This window comes from Miscanthus floridulus, chromosome 19, assembly GCF_019320115.1.
Source record: "Miscanthus floridulus cultivar M001 chromosome 19, ASM1932011v1, whole genome shotgun sequence".
Lineage (NCBI taxonomy): Eukaryota > Viridiplantae > Streptophyta > Magnoliopsida > Poales > Poaceae > Miscanthus > Miscanthus floridulus.
This window is the reverse complement of record NC_089598.1, coordinates 101177655-101190099: the sequence shown is the minus strand read 5'-3', so window position 1 is coordinate 101190099 and position 12445 is coordinate 101177655. Positions and strand designations below refer to the sequence as shown.

General features: G+C 52.4%; 1 protein-coding gene across 1 annotated transcript; it reads right to left on the bottom strand.

Annotated features, from left to right (window-relative positions):
* Positions 1-358: 358 nt before the first annotated feature.
* Positions 359-1105, bottom strand: LOC136526491 (arabinogalactan protein 1-like). Its single transcript, XM_066519148.1, has one exon. It carries the CDS (start codon positions 1103-1105, stop codon positions 359-361), a length of 747 nt encoding a protein of 248 aa, XP_066375245.1.
* Positions 1106-12445: the final 11340 nt, after the last annotated feature.

Sequence of the window (12445 nt, the reverse complement as noted above, 5' to 3'; positions counted from 1 at the left end):
CCCTGACATTGTTTTTCCCAGATGGGCTACTGGGCCACAGGCTGCCAGGCAGCCGGGTCTTCATGACTGTCTATACTCTATACAGGCCCAGAATTCTCGGCCTTGAACAGCCTGTGGGGGAGGTTTGTGCTTGTGCTAGTGGGGAACGCGCGGCGACGGGCAATGGCTATCGAATCGGACGGTGGTGGCGGCGACGGCACCAGAGGGAAGAGGAGGCGGCGGGTGGATGTTTTCCGCGTCTCAGCGCTGCGGGATATTTAACTACCTACGTTTTTAGCAGCAGACAAAGAATAATAATATACATTTATTATTTTTTTTTGCTCGCGTGGCACGCTAGCTCCGCTTTCTTGAATCCGACTCAGCATCCACAGGTAAACTGACCACCCCTGCCCCTAGCTTCTCCCTCCCCCATTACTGACACACAGGCCCCACAAGTCAGATTCTTCTTCAACCTCCGGCCATCACCACACAGGGAGGAAGGGGATGAGCTCGTGCAATCCATGGTGACAGCGCCCGTCTCCACCCGAGACGCCAGTGACCTCGACGAGGCCGCGTCCACCGCCGGAGCCAGGGTCACGCCAGACGAAGCCGACCTCGCTCGTCGGAGCCAGGGACGGGCGGCGCTCGCTGGAGCTGGGGTCACGTCCACGCCGTATTGCTTCCTCCTCTTGTGCTTGTTCTTGCCCTTGGATGGCGCCTCGGCGGGCGGTATCTCCGCGGGCGGCGCGGGGGCCTCGGCCACGGGCGGGGAAGTCGTCACGGGAGGCAGCGACGCGGGCGCCTCGACCGGGGGCGGTGTGGCCGTCGGCGGAGGCGTCGTGGCGGGCGGCATCACAGCAGGTGGGAGCACCGCGGGCGGCATCGTGGGAGGTGGTGTGACCGGTGGCGGCGTGACCGGCGACGGCTTTGTTGGTGCGACAGGGGTGGCGGTGGGCGCTGGCGTTGTCAGGGTGGCAGTGGGCGCCGACGTCGCCGGGGTCGTGGGTGCGGCAGGGGTCGTGGGTGCAGTTGGCGGTGACTGCGCCACGACGGCGGCGAGGTGGAGCACGAGGAGGGCGCCGAGCACGGCGAGGTGGCGCCATTGCCGGAGCAGCGGCGCGGCCATGCTGCCGGCGGTGGCGGTCTGCTTGTTGGGGGTGCGTGCGGATGCTCTGGCTAGAGAACGAAGGAGAATCTGACTTGGGGCCCTCATGTTAGTGAGGGGGATAAAGACGCCAGGGGCAGGGGAGGTCTTTTTATCTGAGCCTACTGACTCAGATCCAAGCTGGACAGCGGAGCTGGCATGCCACGCGAGCACAAGTGGTAAATGTGTATCGTTTTTCTCTCTCTACTGCTAAAAGTGTAGCGCCAAACATAAAGCTGCTATTTGAGGAGGCGCCATCCGTTACGACGGTAAAATGTTAAATATCCCTAGCGCTGTCAGACGACCTACAGCGGCGCATCCTGACCCATCTCCCACTCAAGGACGCCATCCGCACAAGGGCGCTCGCACAGGGGTGGCACGATCTCTGGAAGAGCCGCTGGTCGGAACCGACATCCTGCCTCGACATCCACCTCCTCCCCGGCGACAAGCTGACGGAGGTGCTCCGCTTGCTGGAGAGCGGCCCGCGTCGCCGCCTTGACCGCTTCTCCCTCGTCGTAGACAACCAGAAGCTCAGGTCAGGAACCACCACCTTAGGCGCCTCCTCGCGTACGCCGCTGAGTGCCGTGTCGAGGACCTCGAGATCGATCTGCGTGGCTGCAAGCCCAGCAAGAAGTTCAACTACCACCTGCTGCTATCGAGCCCCCTCCTCGCGCATCTCTCCCTCCGCAACATCAACATAAGCGACCTATACTACAAGGATGCGCAACCATTCTGTGCGCTCGAGGTCATCTACCTCCACTTCGTCACCAGTAGTGTGAGGTTCACCGGAGTTCTGGCACTGTGTCCCCGCCTCCGCATTCTTGACCTGCGCCGCTGCTACTGTGGCCACGTTCTTCTGGGAAACCGTCACATCCCGCCCCCGAACTCCCTGAGCCGAATCAACATCGCCGAATGCTACGGGGAGACCAGGCTGCATACTGTGGGGGTGCCTATGCCTAGGCTCCGCTCCTTAGGCTGTCTCCAACAACCGTTATCCAAAATATAAGACTCATTTTACGTTTGGGTAGCGCTATAGGCAAATGGTTCAATACCCATTTTTGGTCTTCTCCAACAATAAGACTCAAAAGAGAACCCTTTCTGCAAATATGTCTTCAGGAGAGAGGATACTCAGATTTGGGTTTTATATCACCACTGACACCTAAAATGGGTCTTCCATATAGGTACTCTGTTAGAGGCTGTAGGTATTGTGTTGGAGACCCATTCTGGATTTGGGTCTCCTGATAGGTCTCCTGTTGGAGATAGCCTTACGCTACAGCAGCGATTTCCAGCCTGTTCGGTTGGCTGGTTCGTATCGTTGTTGGTTCGTTTATGTGAGAGAGAAGTACTATGGGCTGGTTTATGTGAATAGTGCCCATTGTTAGGATCGAAATGTGTACCTCTCTGTTTATAACCGGTAGATCCAGGGAAGACCTCATCCTTGTCTTCTCCGTAGATGCACCACAGCGGGTAGACGCCATTGCCGCGGCAGCTCCGGCTCGGTGGAGTCCGTAGTGGTACTGCCGTGGTCCGGTGGTGGCCCTGCAGAGGTGCGACGGCGATGGTTGGGGCACATCTCGTCGTTGGCAGCACGATCTTTAGATCGGTTTTGGGTTACTGTAGGTGGGTGTGGCGGCTCACGGTGAACCTCGTAGTCCGAGCCCTCATCCCCACCTTCCTTTTATGTGTGCTGTGTGATAGGGGCCCACCAACCGAATTAGGGTTGAGCTCCCCCGATCAGAGAGCAGAGATAAGGGCCCAATAGGCCGTTGGGCCTATTGGTGGAGATCAACTAACATTCTCCCCCTTGATCTCATTCCATATTTCACTTTCATATCATTTACTTTTGTTCATTCCATTACAGATTAGCGCATAGAGCATGTCTCATCGTCACGGTCCATTGCCGATAGACTTAACAGCTACAATACACTACTCTGTTCTGAAATAGATACTTATCTTTGGGCCTTCTTTTATCCAGGAATATTTTAGGCTTTCCCTTAAACCTATGCTAGCTACATGTTCTCTGAACACCATGTTCTCTGAACATGTTGGGTGGTAAGCCTTTTGTAAGCGGATCCGCGAGCATCCTTTCTGTACTTATATGCTCAAGACTTATGACTTGATCCCGGAACTTTATCTTTCACAACATAATACTCTATGTCAATAGTGTTTGGCAGCACCACTTGACTTATGTTGTGAGCATCCTGTACTGCCAGATTATAATCGCAGTATTACTTTAGTGGATCTATAGATGTCGTCAACCACCTTCAAACCTGGGTATGAACTTCGTTAGTTAGTTCACCTGCCCGTTGCCTCATAACACTGCTACAAACTGTCATACATTGTGGACGATGTAGTGACAGTTTGCTTTGAGCTTTTCCATGAAAATAGCTCCCCTTTGCGAGATGATAGAAAATCCACGTCTGGATATGCATTCACTCTCGCATAATCAGAATCTGAATATCCCACCATGTGGAGTGAATCAGATCTTCTATATGTCATCATGAGGCCTTTCGTTCCTTGCAAATAATGCAAGACTTTCTTTACTAATTTCAGTGTTCTATTCCAGAATTGCTCTGGAATCTGCCAAGTAAAACCCGGTAACAATTGCCAAGTCAGGGCGCGTACATACTTGAGCATGTTGCAAGCTTCCGACAGCTGAAGCATATGGAACCACTTTTACTTTATCGATTGAGCTCATATTGGTTCCTAGGGCATTGAAAATCCCCATATCTGTCGCCCTTGACTATAGGAGCAGGTGAGGGACTACATTTAGTGCATACTGAATTTCTTTAAGATCTTTTCTATGTATGCCTTTTGTGACAGTCCTTATACCCTTTTCTTCTATCTTGGTGAATCTCGATCCCTAGAACGAACGAGGCTCCGCCAAGATCTTTCATATCAAATTTCTTTGTCTCCAGTAGTAGACTGACATCACTACTAGCAAGTAAGATATCATCTATATACAGGACAAGGAAGATAAGCTTCCCATTCTTAAACTTTGTATTGACACAATTGTCCTCTACATTCTCTTTAAACTCAAAATTCTTTATTGTCTGATCAAACTTCAAGTACCACTGTCTTGAAGCTTGTTTTAATCCATGAATGGATTTCTTTAGACGGCATCCCGTTCGTTCTTTTCCTTCCATAACAAAACCTTTCAGTTGTGCCATGTAAACATTTTTCTCCAAGTCTCTAGTTGAGAAATGCCGTCTTTACATCCATATGATGTAATTCTTAATCGTAATGTGCCACTAATGCCATTATGATTCTGAAGGAAACTTTACATGAGACTGGAGAAAAGGTCTCATTGTAATCAATCCCTTCTCTTTGCATAAAGCCTTTTGCCACAAGTCACACTTTATATGTCTCTATATTCCCTTGAGAGTCATGTTTAGTCTTGTAGACCCATTTATAGCCTACTGTTTTGACTCCTTTAGGAATTATTTCCAAATCCCAAACTTTATTGACATTCATCGATTTCATTTCATCTTCCATGGCCTCAAGCCACTTTGATGAATGATCACTTCTCATGGCTTCTTCAAATGAGGTGGGATCATCCTCCATTTGAAATTCCTTAGTGTTATACACTTCATAATCAGTAGAAATAGCTGATTTTCTAACTCTTTGAGACCTACTAGGGGCCTTCACATTTGGCACATCTTCTATTTGAGGCTGTTGTTGCTCCCCCTCATGTGTGGCAATAGGTTCTATAGAATACTGAAGAACAGGTTCCTCATCGTCATTCATTGTTGCCATAGGTGGGATAACAACAGGTGCTGGCACCACAAGTATCTAGCACTGTCGGTGCAGCGACAGCAGGTAGTGAGAAAATTGGCTTATGAATCATTGGAGTGGGCGCATACACCTGCTTCACTTCAAGGTCAATTTCTCGAGCTACCATGCTCCCCCTCATCAATTCATCCTCTAGGAAGACAGCGTGTCTCAGTTTCCACTAACTTTGTATGTCTCTCTGGACAGTAGAAAACGAAAACCTTTTGACTTTTCTATGTAGCCAATGAAATGGCAACTTACTATTTTGGGATCTAACTTTCCAATGTTTGGGTTAACTACTTTAGCCTCAGCAGGGCTCCCCCACACACACGCAAGTGGTTTAGTGAGAGCACTCTTTCTGTCCACAACTCATATGGTGTTTTGGGCACCGACTTACTTGGTACTCTTTTGAGAGTATGAATGGGGTTTTTAACGCCTCCATCCACAGGCTCAACTATAAGGTGGAGTAACTTATCATACTGCCCACCATATCCATCAGGGTACGATTGATTCTTTTAGTTACTCTATTCTGCTGAGGTTCGCCCGGTGTAGAATACTGGGCTACTATGCCATTCTTTTAGGGTATGCTGACCGTAGTACTCCTCCACAGGTCAGACCTGACTATCTTAATCTTTAATATCTTAAATTTATCCAATACATCTTTTCTTTCTTTGATTGGATAAATATAGCCATAATGGGAGTAATCATCTGTGAATGTTATGAACGAATCATAACCATCCACACTCTTTACAGGAAAGCCGACCACAGATGTCAGTGTGGATAATCTATAAAATTCCTGTGCTTCGTTTGTCATCTTTCTTTACATACTTTCCTTTTATGCATTCTCTGCATTGTTCTTAATCTGAGAGCTCTAATGGAGGAAGAATATCATTCTTAACTAGTCTTTCTATTCTCCCCCTCGAAATATGGCCTGAACGATAGTGCCATGATTTCGACGACGCATTGTGAGCTCTCTTATGCCACCATTATCAGAGTGACTATCTGTCACCAGCTGCTTTATCAGCTGGATAGCACATGTCTTTGAAGAGCCTAGTGAACTGACTCTTTATTCTATCGAGGTACTCGGTGACCGTGTCACACTCTGAGATTGAGCCCACAATTGCAAGCTCAATCATGTTCTTTATCATAGCCAAACTTTTTCTTGTTGGTAGTGATTCATTTCCTATGCCCAAGGAGTCATAGGATATCTTTTGGGATTCAAAATCCCTCTCTTTAGTTGCCCAAGTGGCATCATTCTCTTTTGTCTCCCTCACCGGTGCCACAAACTCAGTGGAACACGGTGAGGTGACTACCCAGTCCACCTTAGACAAGATGAAAACCAGGTCAAAACTTTTCTTAACATAAAAATAACACCATTTGCATGCCTTGATTCCAACGTTGGTCAAAATCAAAACATACAATTATTCTTATACACTAATTCTACATCACCGTTGGGACAGAAATAGAATTAATAGCATAAATCATTAACATTATCAACTTTTCTTATACACTAATTCTACATCACCGTTGGGCAGAAGTAGAAATAATGCATAAATCATTAACATTATCAACTTTTCTTATACACTAATTCTACATCACCGTTGGGCAGAAGTAGAATTAATGCATAAATCATTAAAATTACGATATTGTTATTAACAACGTTGGTCAGAAAATAACAACATCATAATCATATCAAAACTCTTTTTCTCCAATTAAATACCACATTGGTTCAAAATAACTGGAGAATCAACAATTTCTTTAGCAGCGGAAAAACTTTGTTTTTCTCCAATTAAATATCACGTTGGTACAAATTAACTGGAGAATAAACAATTTCTTTGGCTGTGGAAAAACTCTCTTTTCCTTGAATTTTACCCACGGGGAAAATTGCTTTTTCTATTTCCTTTAATCCATTAATCAATTTCCAGGAAATAAACATTTACTGGAAAAACTTTCCTTTTCTCCAGTTAAATATCACGCCTGTTCAAAATCACTGGAGAATGTACGTACTCAATTTCTTGAATTTTACCCAATTACTTTTCTATTTTTCTTTTGAGCCAATTTGCATATTCAATTTTCTAGAAAAAATAAAAAACAAAACTGGGCTCTTGCTCTTTACTGTTTCGGCCTGAAACGGCCCACGGCCCACAGCCGCACGCGCCCTTCCCACGCGCTCACCCGCGCCTAGGCCGCAACCTAGGCCTGGGCCGGGAAAGTGGCCTCACGCCCTCGCCCGCCTGGGCCGAAAGGCGGCCCGGTTGATCTGCGCCGTTCGTTCTGATCGGACGGTCGTGCGCGCGGATAGGGAGAACAAAACCCCGCCCGTGGCCGCGCCCTCCAAAACCCTAGAGTCATTCGGCTCTTTCGTCTTCTCCGTCTACGCCGCTCTCTTCTCTCTCAGTGCACCCGCAGCCACCGAGAGGATATCGAGCGAGAGCGAGCAGCGACCATGGCGCCGTCGCCGGCCCCCTCGCCGGCGCGCGTGCTCCCCAATGGGTGAGCACACCGCCGTCGAGCGGCCTGGCCACGGCGCCCCCTTGGCCGAGCCCGGAGAGCCAGCTCCCCGGATCGGCTTCTTCTCCCGCGCCGGCGAAGGGACATCCGACGCGCGGCGAGGTAGACTTTCTTCTCCCTTCGGATTCGATTTCTATCTTCTTTCTTTTCTTTTCACTCGTTCACCCGAAAAGGGGATCTAGGGCTAGGGTTCGGTTGAACCCGATTCGTGTTTTTTTTGTTTGATTCGAGTTCTCCAAGATTATCCCCTTTCCGCTCTTCAGATTTGGGTATGCTTTTCTCTTATCCGAACAAGGATTTAGATCTAGGGTTCGGAATCTGACCCTCCCCTTTTCCCCTTCTCTGATTTGTCTTTGGATCTACCATCCGAATCGGTTCCCTTCCCTTTCTTCCCCTTTCCCCTACTCTGATTTGGATCTGATTTTCTCTTATCCGAACTGATGTGGGGAATTAGGGTTTGGGTCTGGGGTTCCTTTTCTTTCTTTTGATTCGACCGATTCGGTTTGTTCCCTTCTTTTGATTTCTTTTCTTTTTGGAGTTCATCCGAATGGCTTTCCCCTTTTCCCTTTCTCCACGCGAGTTAGGGTTTGGTCTTAGGGTTCGGCCAAATCCGAATTAGATCTGTTCTGTTCTTGGGTTAGGGTTTGACTTCGTGAGCCGAGGGCCCTATCTCTTCTCTGATCCGAATGGATCTGTTCTTTTCCCCCGCGCGGTGGCGGTGGTGACCGGGTTCCAGTGACATCCGCCACCCCCGGTCCCTTTTCTTTGCTTTTACTCGGTTAGGGTTAGGATTACATAGAGGCAACCGGCTCTAGTACCAATGTTAGGATCGAAATGTGTACCTCTCTGTTTGTAACCGGTAGATCCAGGGAAGGCCTCATCCTTGTCTTCTCCGTAGATGCACCACAGCGGGTAGACGCCATTGCCGCGGCAGCTCCGGCTCGGTGGAGTCCGTAGTGGTACTACCGTGGTCCGGTGGTGGCCCTGCAGAGGTGCGACGGCGGTGGTTGGGGCACATCCCGTCGCTGGCAGCACGGTCTTTAGATCGGTTTTGGGTTACTGTAGGTGGGTGTGGCGGCTCACGGCGAACCTCGTAGTCCGAGCCCTCATCCCCACCTTCCTTTTATGTATACTGTGCGACAGTGGCCACCAACCAGATTAGGGTTGAGCTCCCCCGATCAGGGAGCAGAGATAAGGGCCCAATAGACCGTTGGGCCTATTGGTGGAGATCAACTAACACCCATGTGAGGGGGCTGGCCAGCCAGCCCAGCCAACCAGCCCCAGCCGAATGGGCGGCTCGTCTTTTATCCCTACCACCTTCCGAAGGGCGGCGCACCCACTGACCTCTACATCTGCCTTGGTGAGCCAATACCCCCCCTACAGGTGGAATAGAATGCTCCCGGATGATCTCTCCGGTCTCACAGTACTCACCGTCTGCAGCAATGCCCTCAAGGTATGCTCATGAATTGTTTGGTTGCTATATATATATATATATTCTTTTCAAGTTTCATTAACCATGCCCTTTAGGTTGCATCTTCCTTGTTGAACGATGGACCAAATTGCCGATGGGACAAGATGAGCAAATTACCGAATTTGAAAGAGCTACAGCTGCTGATGCTTGAAATGGAGATGCAAAACCTAGCTAACATTTATCTGCTCCTCAAGTCTTGCCACTTTTCTAATCTTGAGAACCTATTTGTCGGCGTTTTGGAACCAGGGGTCCCTCAACCAACGAGTGAATTTGTGCTGCGTGCCCCTAATCCCGGATGGTGATGCAAAGAGACACAAGGTTTATACTGGTTCAGGCAATCGAGGCCCTACGTCCAGTCTGGGAGATCGATCTTGTATTCCTTGCACCGGAGTGCTCGTAGTAGGGGGTTACAAGCTGGGTGAGAGAGGGAGCTAGCCCCGGGTCTCGGCGAGGGTGGCGCGGGCTGCTTGAGGCGTTGTTCCCAAGCAGCGTAGAAGTGTGTAGTTCTATCGGTGTGTTCGTCTTTCCGCCTCCCCTCTCTTCGAAATGGTACCGGCTACCTCCTTTTATAGCCACAAGGAGGAAGCCAGAAGTACATGAGAAGTTTACTATTTGCTGACGTATTCTGCTCCCCGGAGCAGCGCGGCGTCGTGGGAGTTCCCGTCGGTGTCTAGTCGGTATGGTCTCCAGGCCGACGACATGCTGCGCTCCTGTACTTTTGTTGACTTGGTGAAGTGCCGAGACCTGGTGGCTGCTGTAGTCGGTTGTGCCGAGACCTGCTACGCTGAGGCAAAGACCCGCTGCGCTGAGGCCTTTGCAGGCGGCAATGCGGGGTCTTGGCGGCCATCGTAGTAGTTGATCTAGGTGGAATAGTGCGGAACGTGCGTCTACAGGATATGGTACCCTATATTGTCAGTAAGGGATGGTAAAAAGGCAATTTGACCGTTGTCCCGTCGCTCCTGTAGCGGCGCACTGCCGATCGTGGCTTATGTAGTGGGTGCAGCTGGGCGCATTGATTGGATGCGATAGCCCGCTAGAGCGACCTTTGAGGCAGAGGCGACGAGGTTGCGGGACGAGCCCAGCCTCGAACGAGGCGGAGCATGGCCAGCTCGCCCGGGGCCCTACCGGGAGCCTCGGGCGAGGCGGAACTCGGTCAGTTCGCTGGTCCCGAGGTCACAGGAACCCAGTTCTGACTCCCCACGTCGTGTTCGTCCTTGGTGCAGGAGCTTAGGCGGCACAGTAGCTGGTAGCCCCTGCACAGTCCCGTCGTGGATGGCAGGGCGCTGACGTGCTGGTCATCGTGTGATGACGTCGTAGGGAGCCGTGGCTCTGCAGATGCCGAGGCCGAGCCACCAGTGGGGGGCTCGGCGGACATGGATCCTCAGGCTGCCGAGCCCCTAAAGCGACTGCCGAGGCCTTGGAGGGAATTATTGGTCCTGGGTACTGATTCCGAGGCCACAGTATCCCAGACATGGCTCCCCATGCTGCGTTGTTCTCGGAGCAGGAGTTGGCAGCACAGTGAGGCATGGGCGTCAACCATGTGCATAGTGGTTGGCATAGTGGCGGGTAACCCCTGCCCAGTCCTGCCTCCTGTCCCGTCGGCCATTCCTCTGTACTGTGTTGAGCATGCGGCCGACGCCAGGGGACTGCAGTTGGCTGAGGTAATGCGACACGACGTTTTGTCAGAGGGACGGGTGAAGGAAGAGACAGCAGAGTGCTGCCGAGCCTGCCTCGTGCGAGACGGAGGGTCGGCGGCCCGGCCGAGGCCTGCGACGAGAGGGGGGCGGCCGAGGCCTTCGGTGGGGGATCGCCCAAGGTCAGCGGTGAGGGGGCCTCGGGCGAGTCGGAGAATTGGCCGAGGCCAGCGGCGTTTAGCTGGTTTCGATCTTTTACGAAGTCTAAGCAATCGTTTTTTGGTTCTTGCTTAGGGTACCCCTTCTCGCGGTATCCGACAGTAGCCCCCGGGCCTTGGGGGGAGTGGAGGCACTCCCCCTGAGGTTCTGACGAGAATTGGCTCTTGATAGTTCCTACCAGGGATGGCAGTTTTGTACTCGAGGTTTCGGTGGGTGCGCGCGAGCGCACCCACCGGGTGTAGCCCCCGAGGCCCTGGAGGAGTGATTTCACTTCTCCAGGGGCTTTTTTCTCTTTCGAGTGAGGGGTTTTTATCGTGTTTGCCGGGCCCGTGGGTGCGAGTTCGGATCGCAGGGTCTCGACGATGCTGCGGGAAGAGCCCCTTAGCCTTCGCCTGGAGCGAGAGGGCCTGTCAGGGGTTCCCCCGGCTTTTTGTACGACCCTCGTGCTTCCTTTTCGCTCGGAAGGAGGGGTGGAAGATGCCGTGCTACCCTCGGTGGGCGCGAGCGATGGCATTTCCGGTGAGCTGTTATCGGGTAAGTCCGAGTGGAGGCCCGTACCCCGTTCGCTGGGGGTCGGCTAGCGGTCCGGAGACGCGCTCCAATGAATACCGGCGAGTTTCTCTAGTGGGTGCCGAGGCCGTTCGCTGGGCCTCGGTGGCTCGGTGCCTCCCTACGGTGGGATCCCATTCGGAGACCTCCCTGCCGGTCTCGGACACGACACAGGGAGCGCTCGTACAGGCTCGCCCGTAGTCGTCCCTGACTCTTTTGTCCTTGGGGCAGCTGTCGAAACCCCTGGGGGCCCAGCCTTCGAACCCCTGGACCGTAACGGGCTTGGGTCGTTTGTCTTTATCTTAGGTGCAGGAAGAGCCCCCGAGCCTCCGCACGGAGCGAGAGGGCGGTCAGGGGTCCTCCCGGCTTTTTTGTCCGTCCCCCGCATGTCCTTTTCGCTCGGACGGGGGGGCTATTTGCCGAGCCCACTCGTGTGCGAGCCTGAGCCGCTGGGTCTCGGCAAAGTTGCAGGAGGAGCCCCCGAGTCTCTCGCACGGAGCGAGAGAGCGGTCAGAGGTCCCCCTGGCTTTTGGTTCGCCCCTCGCGCGTGAGGGTCTGTCTGCCGAGCCCCCCTCGGGTGCGAGCCTAGGTCGCGGGGTCTCGGCGTCTTTTGCAGAAGGAGCTCCCTAGCCTCTGCACGGAGCAAGAGGGCCGTCAGGAGTTCTTCTGGCTTTTTGAACGACCCTCGCGCTTCCTTTTCGCTCGGAAGGAGGGTTTGTTTTGCCGAGCCCCCTCGTGTGCGAGCCCAAGTCGCTGGGCCTCGGCAATGTTTTGCAGGAAGAGTCCCTTAGCCTCTGCAGCGGAGCAGGAGGGCCGTCAGGGATTCTCCTGACTTTTTATTCGACCCTCGCGCTTCCTTTTCGCTCGGAAGGAGGGGTGGAATGTGCCACGCTACCCTCAGGTGGGCGCGAGCGATGGCATTTCCGGTGAGCTGTTATCGGGTGAGTCCGAGTGGAGGCCCGTACCCCGTTCACTGGGGGTCAGGCTAGCGGTCCGGAGACGCGCTCCAAGAGTACCGGAGGGTTTCTCTAGTGGGTGCCGAGGCCGTTCGCTGGGCCTCGGTGGCTCGGTGCCTCCCTACGGTGGGATCCCATTCGGAGACCTCCCTGCCGGTCTCGGACGCAACACAGGGCGTCCCAAGCAGTTTCGCTTGCTTGGGCCTCGGCC